Raw genomic sequence first — 14,882 nt, 5'->3', positions numbered from 1 at the left:
AAATCATGAAAAATTCAAACTACTAAAAATAAGACAGGCCAACTTTCAGGAAAACAGATGACATCTGAATTATCTGAAGGATAGATACATGAAAGCAGAACTCAAGAATTTCACCAACTACAGTAGAAGTTCTTGCAATTTAGCGATACTAGCCTTAGCAACTGCACTAAGAATTATACTTAAGTAACTTTACAATTAAAGGGACTTCAGGTTTGGTACTACACACCTCTAATCTTATACAGTCTAAAAAAACTCTTGACAAAGTTATTTACTGCCTAATGGAAGATTTTTAACACTGTTTTTTCAACTAAACCAAGTCACCTACTGTTCAATTGGTATGAATGACGACAAAACAAACAAACAAACAAAAAGCCAACTGAAAAAAACCCTAACTACGCTCTTTCCCCATAACTGGTGGTTTTTACAGGACAGCAGCCCAGAGTTTAAAACTGGTTTGAAATAGGGAAGGGGCTGAGAGTATAGTTCAGAGGAAGAGGCTTGCCTAGCATATGCCTCATCCTGGGTTCTATCCCCAGCACTGCAAAATAAATAAACAAATAAATAAAAATAAAAATAATTGGGCCTGGGGTTATGGTAGAGTGCTTGCCTAGCATGCATGAGGCACTGGGTTTGATCCTCAGCACCACATAAATGTAATATACAGATATTGTGTCCACCTAAAACTTAGGAATAAATTTCTTTATAAAATAAATAAATAATAAGAGTAATTGGGGAGAGAGTTATAAGTTCATTTTAAAATTCTAATTCATACTCCAGTACCTTGTATATTATACCTGAGTGGTTTGTGCTACTCTAGTCTGTGATTTCTAAAACATTATTGTATATTATTGGCTTCTATTTTGCTAGACATTATGTCATCACTCTAGGAAGGCACAGTGGAGCATGCCTGTAATCCGGCAACTCAAGAGACTGAGACAGGAATATCCAAGGTCAAGCCAGACTCAGTCACTTAGGGAAAAACATGATCTCAAAATAAAAAGGGCTGGGGATGTAGCTCAGTAATTAAAGGCCCTTGGGTTCAATCCCCAGTATCCCACCCCCACAAAAAAATATGTGTAGGTGATTCATCTATAGTTTTCTTTCAAAATAAATTTCCATTATAAAACCAAGGGCAATAATAAGATACCTAAAAAGATAATAATATTCATTACAGTAAAGTCAAAAAATACACAAATAAGTTACCCATCTACACAGATAATCCCTATTAACATCTTCTCAAACTCTATTTTCAGTCTTTTAAGGATAGCACTTCTTGTGCAACTACCAATATACTACTGCAACTATAATCAGCGGTCAACGAGTGAGAGAATATTACGAACAGAAGATGAAAATTACTCAGATGTCACAAATGGATTTTTTAAATTTGTCTAAAATATTTTGGGTTTAGATACAGCGACCTTAAATCTTGTCAGAAAAAATTAGCATGTAAAAATTAATTAAAGCTTTCAGATGTCATTATGGAAAAATAATATAACTAAACCACACCAATGGTTAATCCTTAAACCCAATCTTCAATATTTCAAATTCTTCCCATCATTTCTTCTTGATTTAGCAATTTCATTACTTGCTATACTACAGTAAGTTGCAGCTCCATCTGTGGAAAGAATTGAGTGTCTACGAGGAAGCATTTCTTGTCTTGGCAATTAGAACACAATATGACAATGGACACTGAGAGTAAAAATTCCCCACTTTCTACACCATTAATCTCTTCCAACACCAATCTCAGTTTTTTGGAAAATGAAGTTCTATTTTAGCCTACACATAATATGAGCCATTTTCCTTTTACCTCTTCAAGAAATGTCCTAGTCCACCTCCTCCCACCCACTTTAAAGGCAACAAAGCTACCCTTAAGTCTCCCAGACTAACAATGACTTCTTTTAAAAGGAAAAGCAGGTAAAAAGTCAAAGAAATTAACTGTGATATGTGAATGTCAAAGCCATTCTCCAGGTTTTTTACAAACATACAATCTCCTAAAGCTAAGTAAATGTCCCTCATTAAGAAATTCAAGATCTGCCTTCCTCTCTTTTAAGTACTTCTAAAATATGCCCATAAACACAGTTCTCCCTCCAAAGACAAAAACTGTAACATATATGAGTTTTCTGGCTTCCAAAGGTTTTTTAACCTCAAATAGGGAAAAAACTTTGAAAATTATTCTACAAATTTTCTAGTCACGAGGCAAAAAATTTTTTACAATATTCAATTACAAAATCTTTCCACATCTTTGAGAAAATTATATATTTGTATTATTAAGATTAAAAAGACTTTAAAAAAATTTTTTTGGTTGTAGATGGACACCATACCTTTATTTTTTTTATTTGGTGTTAAGAATCTAACCCGGTGCCTCGCATGTGCTAAACTCTACCACTGAGCCATAACCCCAGCCGGAGTTATAGACTTTTTTAAATGAAAATATTAAATGTTAATTTAAAAAAATTACTCTCTAGGTTCTATGATGAATTATTGTTAAAAGAAGAGCTATGCCAGATATCTGGTGCACATTTGCAATCCCAGCCACTAGGGAGACTGAGGCAGGATGATGTTGAATTGGAGGGCAGCCTCAGCAACTCAGAGAGGTCCTGTCTTAAAAAGAGGCTGGAAGCCTGGCACAGAGGCCATGCTTGTAATCCCAGTAGCTCAGGAGGCTGAGACAGGAGGATTTTGAATCAAAGCCAGCTTCAGCAAAAGAGAGGCGATGCGCTGAGCTACTTTTGAGACCCTGTCTCTAAATAAAACACAAAATAGGGCTGGAGATATGAGTCAGTGGTTGAGTGGCGCCTCCCCAGTTCAATGGACCCTGTGCTTTCACTGAAAAGGTGTACCACATTTTTATCTAAAATATCAACAAAAAGCCAGTTGACTATTTAGATGGAAAAAAGCCCTAGCCTAGGAAGAAATTCTTAAGATTTAGATTCTAGCCAGGTTTTGATAGATGCTAACTTGTACTACCTTCTGTCTATTAAGTACAACAACAGGTTTTTTTTTTACAGATTAATGCTTGCCATCAGGTATACCATAGAGGTACTCATTCAAAAAGGAAATATGAATTTAGAAGGAAAGCATTCCCGCTTCATTTTGAAAGAATTATAATGGTCCAGCGAGCCATCTAAAATGATCACTCAAGAGAGAGATGGGATCACTCCACGGCTGTTTCAAGACTGCCTCTCATGGAAGGAAGCCTATCCCTCAAGGCACGTGCAAAGATTTCGCAAGGCCCGTGTCAACATAACAAATGTTAAACACCAAAGCTGTTTTGAGGTTTGTGGAGAACGTCAGCTCAACAATAAAGGGGAAAACTCCAACCACACCTCGGGGGACGCCTCCAGTTCCCAAGGCTTTAAAGGTCATAAACTCCATTCCCGAATTACCTTCTCCATCATCTTGCGCTCCCTCTCCAGTCCCGCAGCCTCGAGCTGCGTCTCCTCCTCCAGCATGGCTGGGGTAATCACAGCAGTCTCCTCCTGTTCAACCATTCCGGGAACCGGGGACCCTAGCAGGAGAAAGGCTTTTTTCCATGGTCGTCTTTATATTTAAAGTTATCAACGACTCGACCCGGACCTAAAACTTCCTCCGAAGCAGAAGCTGAAGCTGAAGACCCGCCGCGACGCCAGCATCCCAGGTCTTCTCGTCGCCCCCAATTCGCCGGACCCCAGCCTACACCCCGGGATGCTCGGGAAAGTGCAGCTCCCTGCTGCGAAAATCTCCCACACCACGCAAATGTGTGCGACTCCGGAGTGAGTGACTCCACAGCTTCTCGTCCCTCTTTCCCCCTCAGCCCCTGCCCGGGGTAGGCTCCCTCCCCCAAGCTCCGCCGCAGCCTCCATGCTGCCCACCCCCGCTCCGAATGCTGCCCGGAGGAAGATTCTCGTCACTCACCGCCGCTGCTCGCGGGCTGCTCCGCCGGCATGGCTCTGGACGCTCTCGGGGAACCCCGCGCTCGCCTCTCAGCGCCAGCTAAGCCGAGCGCTAATCCCTCACAGCAGCTGCAGACCCAGCCTTCTCGCCCAACACCCAGCCAGGGAAAAACGCGCGCTTCTCCTTCGCGGGAAAACTCTGTTGTCTCGCGATACTTCGATCTCACCGCCTGCTCCTGGCCTTGGCTGCGCGAGATTTGGCGCAGTTGGGGTTTTCCTGAGGGGAGGTTGGCGGCCCCGGGTTGGCGTTTAGGGGCAGTACTACCCCGAGGAAACGAGGGTCTGCTGACTTCCGTTTTTAACCACCTCTGAGGTATGGGGAAGTCTACTGACTGTGGAGAGCCCGGTTTCCTCCTGCGTTTGGCAACGGTTCGAGCTGCTCGGTGGTTTTAGTGGCACTCTTAACAATTGGAGAGGTGCCTTGGCGCCCTTGTCGATGGGAATGAATACCTGCCAACCCATAGCCTTTAGGGATAAAGGATGTCAAACAAATATTGCAAACCTCGCCCACCATTCCTAGAGCGTAGATCACATTTTGGGTGAAAATCCTCTGAAAATATCCGAGAGGCGGGGTTTTGTGGGTGGATGGATAGGAAATTAATCAGGGTTCAAGAAATTTGTGTAGGCTATGGGAAAGCTGAAACAGTGGTAAATAGAACAAACCGCAGAAAAGAAAGGGTTAGGAAAACAACTAGAGCAGTCCTCAGAGTTCATGCTGAAGGAAGGAGCAGGACTTTCTGTTAGACCAGAAAAGACCACTGACTCCAATTAAAATCAAATTAAAGCAAGCTTATTGTTTCAACCGGCTGGGCTGTCTCTGGGCGGCCTCTCCCTCCCAAAACCGCAGGGAAATAAGACAGCAGCAGCAGCAGCTTTCCTGCAGCCCAGCATTATAGCCCAGAAAGTTACACAAAGGGGCGTTACAGATAACAGAACTCTGACAAGCATCACACGAATGGTAGTTTACATTTTTTTGCTGGCCCCAACATCAGAATTTATGAGGGTCATTAGAGCCTCAGAGAGGGTCCTTATCTGGCCAGGGAAGGCCAAGATTTGTGAGGTGTCACTAAGGTTTCAGAGAGGGCTGCTACCTGGTCAGAGAGCCAGGCGTGGGTGAGTTCAAGGCATTCCAAGCAGGTTCAGAATTTGCAGTAATTTATAGTAAAGCCGAAATTATCTTTTCATGGCTTTGTGGTGAGATGGCTCCCAATTTTAAGAAAAGATCAGGTTGGATCTATCACTTTCTTGTCGCAAACTTAAATATTTCATTCCACCTTGTCTTCTATCCTTTGGACCGTCCCTTCATTAAAGTAGGTGGAGTCAGAAATGAAGGAAATTAAAAAAGAAAAAAGGGTTGGGGATGTGACTCAGTGGTACGGTGCCTTCATTTCTTGTTTCCTTCATTTCTGACTCCACCTACTTTAATGAATGTGTACAATAATTTAAGAGTTTACAAAGCATGTCCATAAGAACCATATTTAGCAGCCTCATGACAATGCTAAAACTAGCAAAGCAGATTCCTCTATTCCTACATCAGGTGAGAGAACTGATGCTGGAGGGGATAACTTTCTGTGCAGAAGCCTATACCTGTGCTGATAAAACAGAAGTCCAATCCAAGCCTTTTGACACTTAGTGCAATATTTTCTCAAGTGAAAACATAGGCTCTGTTGCCGCAAGCTGTAGCGCACGCCTGTAGCACTTAGGCTAAGTTCAAAGCCACCCTCAGCAATTTAGGGAGACCCTGTCTCAAAATGAAAAGGGCCAGGGTTGTAGCTCAGTGGTAAAGCATCCCTGGGTTCAATCCCCAGTACCAAAAAATAACAAAACATAGCTTCTGTTAATAGATAACTTTTTTTCTTTTTGTGATATTGGGGATTGAACTTGAGGGCGCTGTATCACTGAACTACATCCCCAGCCTTTTTTAATTTCTTTTGAGACTGAGTCTCAATAAGTTGCCCAGTGTGGGGCTGGGGATGTGGCTCAAGTGGTAGCTTGCTTGTCTGGCATGCATGCGGCCTGGGTTCGATCCTCAGCACCACATACCAACAAAGATGTTGTGTCTGCTGATAACTAAAAAAAAAAATATATATATATATATATATATATATATTTAAAAAAATAAGTTGCTCAGTGTGGCCTCGAATATTTTTTTTAAATACACTGAAATAAAATTTATTTCCATGTGCTTCCTCTTCTCTCTCTCAAAATATGGAATTTTATTCAAGTTTTATATGCTTCCCCCCCCCACATTTTTATTGGTGCATTGTAGTTGCACATAAGTTGTTATGTATTCATACATGAATACAGTATAGCTATAATTTGGCCAATATAATTTCCTGACACTTCCCCCACCTCCCTCGACACCAAATATTCAATCCACCTGCCTCGGTTAGCCTCCTAAGTTATTGGAATTATAGGCATGCACCGTCAGCTCAGCCCTGTTTGATTTTTTTTTTTTGGGGGGGGCAGGGCTGGTGCAGGGTGTTACTGGAGATTGAATCCAGAGGCACTGTACCACTGAGTCACATCCCCAGCCTTTTTTCTTTTTTAATTTCTAGATAGGGTGTCGCTAAGTTGCTTTGGGCCTTGCTAAGTTGTTGAGGCTGGCTTTCAACTTTTGTTCCTCCTTCCTCAGCCTCCCAAGAGCACTGGGCATGCACCACCAAACCTGATTTTTGAAACACTGATTTTTATGAGGTTTTTAAAATATTTCCTTCTTTAAAACTCAGTTTTGTCCCACTTTCCAAAATCTTTTCTCCATATGTTGCTTTTCTCTATATACTTTGTTCTTGCATCAGCATCTGCTCAGCTTTCTTCTAATTCCTCAGCAAGTGGGGAATTGTCCAACATCAGCTCAGCTTTCTTCTAATTCCTCAGCAAGTGGGGAATTGTCCAACCACAGGAGATAGAGCTGAGAACAAATGCATTTGATTTTCAAAGGACAGATATCTCCCCTGGCCCCATACTTGTTAATAAAAGGGCACTGGGCATCTCCTAACACAAATTTGTCCCTCAGTGGCTAAGGAAAGTTTTGTTCATCCACTCTCAAGGGCTTAGTTCGGATGCTTTCAGGATACCTAGAAATGTTAATAGTAGGTATACAACAACAAGAACTAGATAAAACAAATCTCTGCAGATATGGAACTTAACATTTCAAGATTTAAGGCCAGGCACAGTGGCACATGCCTATAATTCAGTGAGGTGGGGGGATTCAAAAGGACTACAGATTGGAGGCCAGCCTGGGTAACTTAGTTAGACACTGTCTCAAAATTTTAAAAATGGATTGGGGATGTAACTCAGTGATAAAGCACTCCTGGGTTCAATCCCCAGTACTGCAAAAAAGAAAAAAGAAAAGTAAAATATTGGGGGCAATACTCTGCAACATATTAGAATAGGGTGAGAATAACTGAGTGGTTATTTTAGATTGGGTCTCTAAAGAGTGAACCAACCAGTCAGGGGAAGAATAATCCAAGCAGTAACTAGCTAGTCAAAGAATCTAAGGCAGGAATAAGACTGGGCATGTTCAAGTATGAGAGAAGGCCAGTATGACTGAATTAGAGTTGGCAAGAGGAAGTGACACAAAAGGTCAGATCAGTCATTGAGATTTTTCTTCTGATTCAAATCATTATTTTTTTTCTGCCCACACAAAAATGTCTTCTTATAAGATCCTTTTCATATGAATGGCTTCATCATCCTCCCAATCATAGAAATCAAAACAAAACCAAATTACCCTTCCTCTTGCTTACATACTAGATGACCCACCTTTCTGCCTCACAAAATAAACAACAGCTTTAAGACAGAATTCCCTCAGCTTCCCAACACCAAACTATAAATATAGCATCTGTGTACCTTTTCCACTTTCCCTCATGTTGTATTCCAGATCCAACTCCCTACAGCCCATTTCAGATTCTTAGATTATATAGTATTTCATTCTTTGGTTCTTAAACCTCTACTGAATCTTCTCCATTAGTATTCAAATACTTCTTTCCCATTAAAAAAAAACTAATATCTGCTCTCTCTTTCCTTTGTAGCTTTAGAATTATCTATACTGGCATTCTTTAATTTCTTGTCCCGCTCTGATTCTTCTACCATCTCACTGGTTGCTACAACTCAACACACACCAAAGTAGCACACACTAAGGTAATCAATGACCTACATCTATGTTGTGAAATCTACTGTATATCAGTTATTAGCTCAACCTTATTGCATGTGAGTTCTTTAAATTTTTTTTAAACCAATACATAAAAATTGTACGTTTATAGGGTTTTTTGTACGTTTGTGGGGTTTTGTTTTTTTTTACATTTTTTTTTTTAGTTGTAGTTGAATGTAATACATTCACTTTATTTATTTTTTTATTTATTTTTATGTGGTGCTGAAAATCAAACCCAGGGCCTCGCATGTGCTAGGCGAGCATTTTGTCGCTGAGCCACAACCCTGACCCATCACTGACGTTTTGACACATCTACATATTATGTAATATTCAAATTAGGGTGAAATCCCAATTATCACTTCTTTATGGTAAAATGAGGTAGGACAGAAAAAAGTTAAAAACTAGAAGAAAAGAGAAGGGAAAGGAAACTATTAAAAATTTTGAAAGCCTCGTATTTTGTTTCTCATACTTTTGTTCCAAGCCAGTTTTTCTCCTAAGTCTGTCACTCCCAAATTTCTGGGAAATTGGGGCTGGGGTTGTGGGTCTGTGGTAGAGCACTTGCCCCCTGGGTTTGATCCTCAGCACCACATAAAAATAAATGAAAGGTATTGTGTCCAACTACAACTAAAAAATAAATATTAAAAAAAAATTTCTGGGAAATGTACAAATCTTCATTCACAATCTTAAAGTTACGGGAAACTCACCCATTTATGACAATTGCCTTGTGCATTATAAATTAGCCCACTAATACCTGCATTTTTATTTTTTTTTTTTAATTTTTTTTTTTGCTTTTTTTTTTTTTTTTTTGCATTTTTAGAATGAATTAAGAAAAGGGAAATATAAAACCAATAATATAGGATACTTTATCAATGTTATCTATTAATCACATAATGAAAAGGACACCTACCTAAGGATTCTTAGAACTGCCAAACTGCCATAAATTGTCTTGTGGTCATCAGACTGATGTGACCTCCACATACTTCCCTATACATACCCCTCACAAGTTTTCCTTAAATAGAAGGCCCCAAATAGGCTGGAGTTGTAGCTCAGTGGTAGAGCACTTGTCTGATATGTATGAAGCACTGGGTTCGATCCTTAGCACCATATAAAAAAATAATAAGTAAATAAATAAGGGGGAAAAAAAAAGAAAGAAGAAAGTCTCAAGACCCCAAAAGCATTTCTCACTCTTGAAATAGCTTGCTTCCCACTCTTTAGATTGCTTCTTCCTTAAGAATACGTCTTGCTTTTTTCTAAATAAATCTGTGCCTCAATGTCTCACACATGCCAAAATTATTTTCTATTGAAAGATGAAGATCTGGTTGTTCTAAGTTGAGGTTCCCCTCTCCAGGACTTCTTTGGACCCCCTCCAGTGAAAAAAACAGAATCCTTTCTTCTAGCTTTAAAATATATTGCATATATTTTACATATACACCAGAACTGCCAGACATGGTAGCATAACCTTTAATTCTGGTGACTTGGGAGGCTGAGGCAAAAGGATCACAAGTTCAAAACAAGCCTTAGCAACTTAGGCTCTAAGCAACTTAGATCCTGTCTCAAAATAAAACATAAAAAGGGTTGGGGATGTGGCCCAATGGTAAAGCATCTTGGGTTCAATCCCAGTACAACAACAACAACAAAAAAAAAAAAAACACCAGAACTTCAGAACTTCTTTTTCCCATCTAACTGTAACTTAGTACCTGTTAGTCAACCTTTCCCCATTCCTCCCTCCCAACTACTCTCCCAACCTCTGGTACTTATCATTCTTCTTTCAACTTATGTGAGATTGATTTTTTGTTTGTGGTTCTCAGGATGGAACACAGGGCCACACATGCTAAGCAAGCTCTACCACAGAGCCATACCCCTAGCCAGCTTGATAGCAACTTTTTTTTGGTGGTGCTGGGGCAGGAATCCAGGGCTTTGTGTGTGGAAGGCAAGTACACTACCAACTGAGCTCCATAATCCCCAGCCCATGATATCAACTTTTTTAGATTCCATTTGAATGAGATCATAAGGTACCTCTTTCTGAGCCTGACTAATCCCACTTTAACATAATTCTATTCCAGTTCTATTCATTTTGTCCTAAAAAAAGAATCTCATTCATTTTGTGGCTAACTCCATTGTATGTAATCTCATTCATTTATGGCTAACTCCATTGTATGTAATCTCATTCATTTATGGCTAACTCCATTGTATGTAATCTCATTCATTTATAGCTAACTCCATTGTATGTAATTTCATTCATTTATAGCTAACTCCATTGTGTGTAATCTCATTCATTTATGGATAACTCCATTGTGTGTATACGTGTATCATGTTTTTCTTATCCACTCATCCACTGATAGACATTTATATTGTTTGCATTTCTTGGCTGTTGAGAATCATACTGGGTTTTTTATTATTGTTTTGTTGAGCTGGGGATTGAACTCAGGGCCTTGTGCATGCAAGGCAGGCACTCTACCCACTGTGCTATATCCCCAGCTCTGGAAGTCCTATATATATATATATATATATATATATCCCCACTAGCAGCATTGCTACATCATAGTTCTATTTTTTTGAGGGGGGGGTGGGGGTACTTGGGTGCCGCAGTCTGGCTGGGCACAAAATCGAGAGCCACTCACAGCTTTGTAGATTCAAACAACAATTCTTTATTCCTGAACTCACACCGGCCCTCTTCAGACACGTTCTGAGGCCAACACATTCTGGGGGAAAATCCCAAAATACTCTCTGAATCCTGGGAGAGTGGGAACTACAGGAGTGGACACGCCTGAGGCAGCAGGGTACACCTTAAACCTGGAACTGCCCCAAACCCAAGGAGAGCCCTAAACCCTGATCCGCCCTAAACCCGGATCCGCCCTGGTCCTTGAGCAAGGTCACCTTACATGCAATGTCACTGCAAAATGTCCAAGGCAAGTCCATTTTACCACGAGTCTTCCTCTAAGCAACATGGGGTATGCTGGCAAGGAAATTGTCATACCTACTTGGCTAACGGCTCTCAGCACTTGGGGTTAAACTGAAGCACCCCCAGGCGTATTTTGTATTTTATTTAGAGGCAGAGTCTCAGTGAGTTGCTTAGCACCTTGTTGTTGCTGAGCTGGCTTTGAACTCAAGATCCTCTACCTCAGCCTCCTGAGCCACTAGGATTACAGGCATATGCCGGCTCATAGTTCTATTTTTAATTGTATGTATGTATGTGTGTGTGTTGGTACTGGGTACATCTCCAGCCCTTTTTATTTTTAATACTGAGAATTTAGCATAGGGGTGCTTTACCACTTCACTATACCCCCAGCCCCCCATCTTTGTTTTTGAGATAGTCTTGCTAAATTGCTTAGGACCTTGCTAAATTGCTGAGGCTGGCCTCAAACTGCAATCCCCTGCCTTAGCCTCTCTGTGATTGCAGGTGTGTGCCACCATGCTCAGCTACTTTTAAATTTTTGAAGAATTTCCATACTATTCTTCATAATGGCTATATTAATTTATATTCCTATCAGTATATGCTATGCAAGATTTCCCTTTTCTCCACATCCTCACCAGCACTTCTTTTTTATAATAGCCATTCTAACTTAGTGAGATAATCATCTTTTTAGTTTTGATTTGCACTTCCCTGATTAGTAATATAATATTGAACATTTTTTCATATATCTGTTGGTCACTTATATGCCTTCCTTTAAAAAAAAAATTTGTTTAGATATATCACCATAACACTTCTAATCACTCCATGTAAATACTCTTGTCCCTTTTTTTCCTGACTTCGTAGTCTTCTGATATATTCTTTTTGGTGTATGTGTGTGTGTGTGTGTGTGTGTGTGTGTGTGCACATGCACCCACACCCGCACACATTTTGCTGGGGTTTGAACCCAGGACCTTATACGTGCTAGACAAACAATCTACCACTGAGCTCCACCCCTAGCCAATACTCCTATTTCTGACCTCTACTAGTACCATTTTCTTCTACCCAGATTTTAAATATTAAAATTCCTGAGCCAGAAATAATTTGATTTGGGTTCTGAAGTACATAATCTCTCTAAAGCAAAAATTTTAAATGAAAGAAAAATTCAATGAGGATAAACCAAAATAAATAATCTAGTTATCTATATCTATCACAGATAGTGCCTGGCACTATTTGGGATATTATTATTTAGAAAGTATATAATAAAGACAATATTTCTGACCTCATGGTTTATACTATAGTGGAAGAAACAACTATATACAATAATGTTGCTTAGTGATGTCATAGATATTATTAGACAACTAGAAACAAAATAAGGCTGAGAGTATAGATATTTAGAGAAAAATTCTCTGAGCAAGTGGCATTAAGCAGAGACCTGGAAGAATATAAACCATAAAAAGACCTAGACAAAGAACTTTCCAGAGGGAAAAGCAAAACTTGAAGTAGAAAAAATGGCAAAATCCATCCTGAGTGAAGGACAGAGATTAGACAAGTAGGATCTCATAGTCAAGAACAAAAAGTTTGGATAGTTTGGATTTTTTTTTTCTTTTTTTCAGTAGTGGGAATCACAGGGTCTCATGCATGCTAGGCAAGCACTCTACAACTGAGCTATATCACTAGCTCAAAAGTTTGGTTTTTTTTATTATAAGGAATTTATTATAACCCATTGGAGGATCTTGAGCAAGAAATGATAGGGTTGATTTAAAATTTTAAAAGATCATAAAACATGTAGTCTCATTAAAAATTTGATGAAACGTTCATTTTTTAAGGGCTCACATAGTAGTTTTAAAAATTAAGTCAGAAGAAATTCTATGACTAATGCAGTTTAGCTCACTGAAATACAATTGATTTTAAGTTTTGTTGTGTTTGGTGCTAAGGACCAAACCCTGGGCTTTGTACATACTAATAAGCACATGATTTACCACCCAGTTATATCTCCCCAACCCCCAAATATAATTAATTTAAAATCATTTGATACAATTTAAGACTAGAATAAATCTTATCATTCACAAACTCTCCAATACGTCTTCTCAGTTGAAATTAAAGTCCAAACACTGACATTCAGAGCTTTTTACAATTTACAATTGTTTTATTTTTTTAAATTTTTTTTTTAAAGAAAGAGTGAGAGAGAGTGAGAAAGAGGGAGAGGCGAGCGCGCTACCGCTTGAGCCACATCCCCAGCCCCTACAATTTACAATGGTTTTAATCAAGTAAATATTTCCCTTTCAAATTTTCTTAAGGCTATAGATGAAAATTAAAATGTCTTGGGATTTATGTAGCAATCAAAATACATCATCTACTTATAAAATTATCAATATTTCCTAGATAAGAAAAATTTGAAGCACCACTTCAGAGCTGAAGTGGAGATTAAAAACAAGAACAAATGTATATATCACACTGTTGTCAATTTTATATACTCTCAAGTCTGTATTAGTTTATCATCCAAATTTTTATTATAAAAATTATTTTCCTAATATATTACAATACAAAATTCATTTTATCTTAATTTTGACAGTATTGTTTAAATAGTTAACAAAATAGTTTTGCAAAGCAAACTTCCTTCCCAGTTGTTTATTAGAAAATAAAATGTACACAGTAAAATTTCATTAATTGGGTCCAACAGACAATTAATATGAATAGTAAACTGTTTGGGGCAAAAAGCAATTTGGCTAACTTCTCAGGCCTTAAAACTTTAGCCTAACAAAATAATAAGAGGCAGTGCTTGGCACATAATATGGGGTCTTAATATGTATTACTGCATTAATTCTATTTAGTTTTGTTTTTGTCTTTTTGTTTTTAATGTGATGCTGGGGCTCAAACTCAGTGCCTCAGGCATGCTGGCAAGTGCTCTACACTGAACCACAACCCCAGCCCTTACACTTCATTAATCCTACTTTGCATGTACCCCACTTCTACAGCAATTACACTCTTAGTAAGCAAACTATTTTTAAAATGTAAGACTACCTCACTGAAGAGGCTATTTGCTCTGATATGTTTTTTAAATTTCTACTTAATTTTAGTTTTTTACATGTTGTGTAAAAATAAACTTATAATTAAGGTTTCATTGCATTTGAGAATTCATCTTTCAGCCACTGCTTAACAAACAGCAGAATAATCTGATCTCAATACAAAAATCACTTTGTTTTCCAGACATTCTAACATTATCCGTCAATTAGTTGGCAAGTTAAAATCTGATTTTCCAATGCTACCTCACACCATATTTGCAACTTTTTATACCAATTCCTGCTATCTGAATATGCTCTTAGAATCTAATTTTATGCAAACAAATCTAATTTTATCCAAATAAGAAATGAAAAGTCAAAACAACTATATGACTTTATGAAGTAGGATAAATTATTTCACAACTATTTTATGTTTTAGAATGATATCCTCCAATAATGTAATTTATAGTTGATCACTGTAAAAAACAACAAAACAAAAAACAAACAAACAAAAAAGACAGCACTAGTTCTTAAGCTACAAGGAAAACTGTTATCCTGAAGTCAGAGGTTTGAAAATTTCAATGCTTTTTTACAAGTGGCACCTAATTTTTGTAAAGACAAATATACTCAACCCAATAACATTATATGAAAGTCACCAGTGGGAAAAAAAAATCAACAAAATCTGACTTTAAAACTAGTTATTGGAATCTTAATAGCATTTAAATAATGTAGTGTAGACCTGGGCTAAAAGAACAATTAAGGCAGGTGACACACAACAATTAAGGGGTGTGTGTGTGTGTGTGTGTGTGTGAGTGAGTGAGAGAGAGAGAGAGAGAGAGAGAGAGAGAATACATAAGCAACCAAAACATCATATTAAATCTCACATTATTTTGGCTATTTTAAGAAAA

At 38.5% G+C, this 14,882-nt stretch overlaps 1 protein-coding gene across 1 annotated transcript in view; it reads right to left on the bottom strand.

Moving 5' to 3' along the window:
* Positions 1-3,925, bottom strand: part of Hells (helicase, lymphoid specific) — a 34,690-nt gene extending 30,765 nt beyond the window's left edge. The window contains exons 1-2 of the mRNA XM_076834540.1: positions 3,895-3,925; positions 3,387-3,508 (exon numbers count right to left, since the gene is read on the bottom strand). Coding sequence (XP_076690655.1) covers positions 3,387-3,508; positions 3,895-3,925 — 153 coding nt within the window. The remainder of the gene's footprint in view (positions 1-3,386; positions 3,509-3,894) is intronic.
* Positions 3,926-14,882: the final 10,957 nt, after the last annotated feature.

This window comes from Callospermophilus lateralis, chromosome 15 (genome assembly GCF_048772815.1).
Source record: "Callospermophilus lateralis isolate mCalLat2 chromosome 15, mCalLat2.hap1, whole genome shotgun sequence".
NCBI lineage: Eukaryota > Metazoa > Chordata > Mammalia > Rodentia > Sciuridae > Callospermophilus > Callospermophilus lateralis.
The sequence above is the reverse complement of the archived record's forward strand: the minus strand, read 5'-3'. Positions and strand labels throughout refer to the sequence as shown.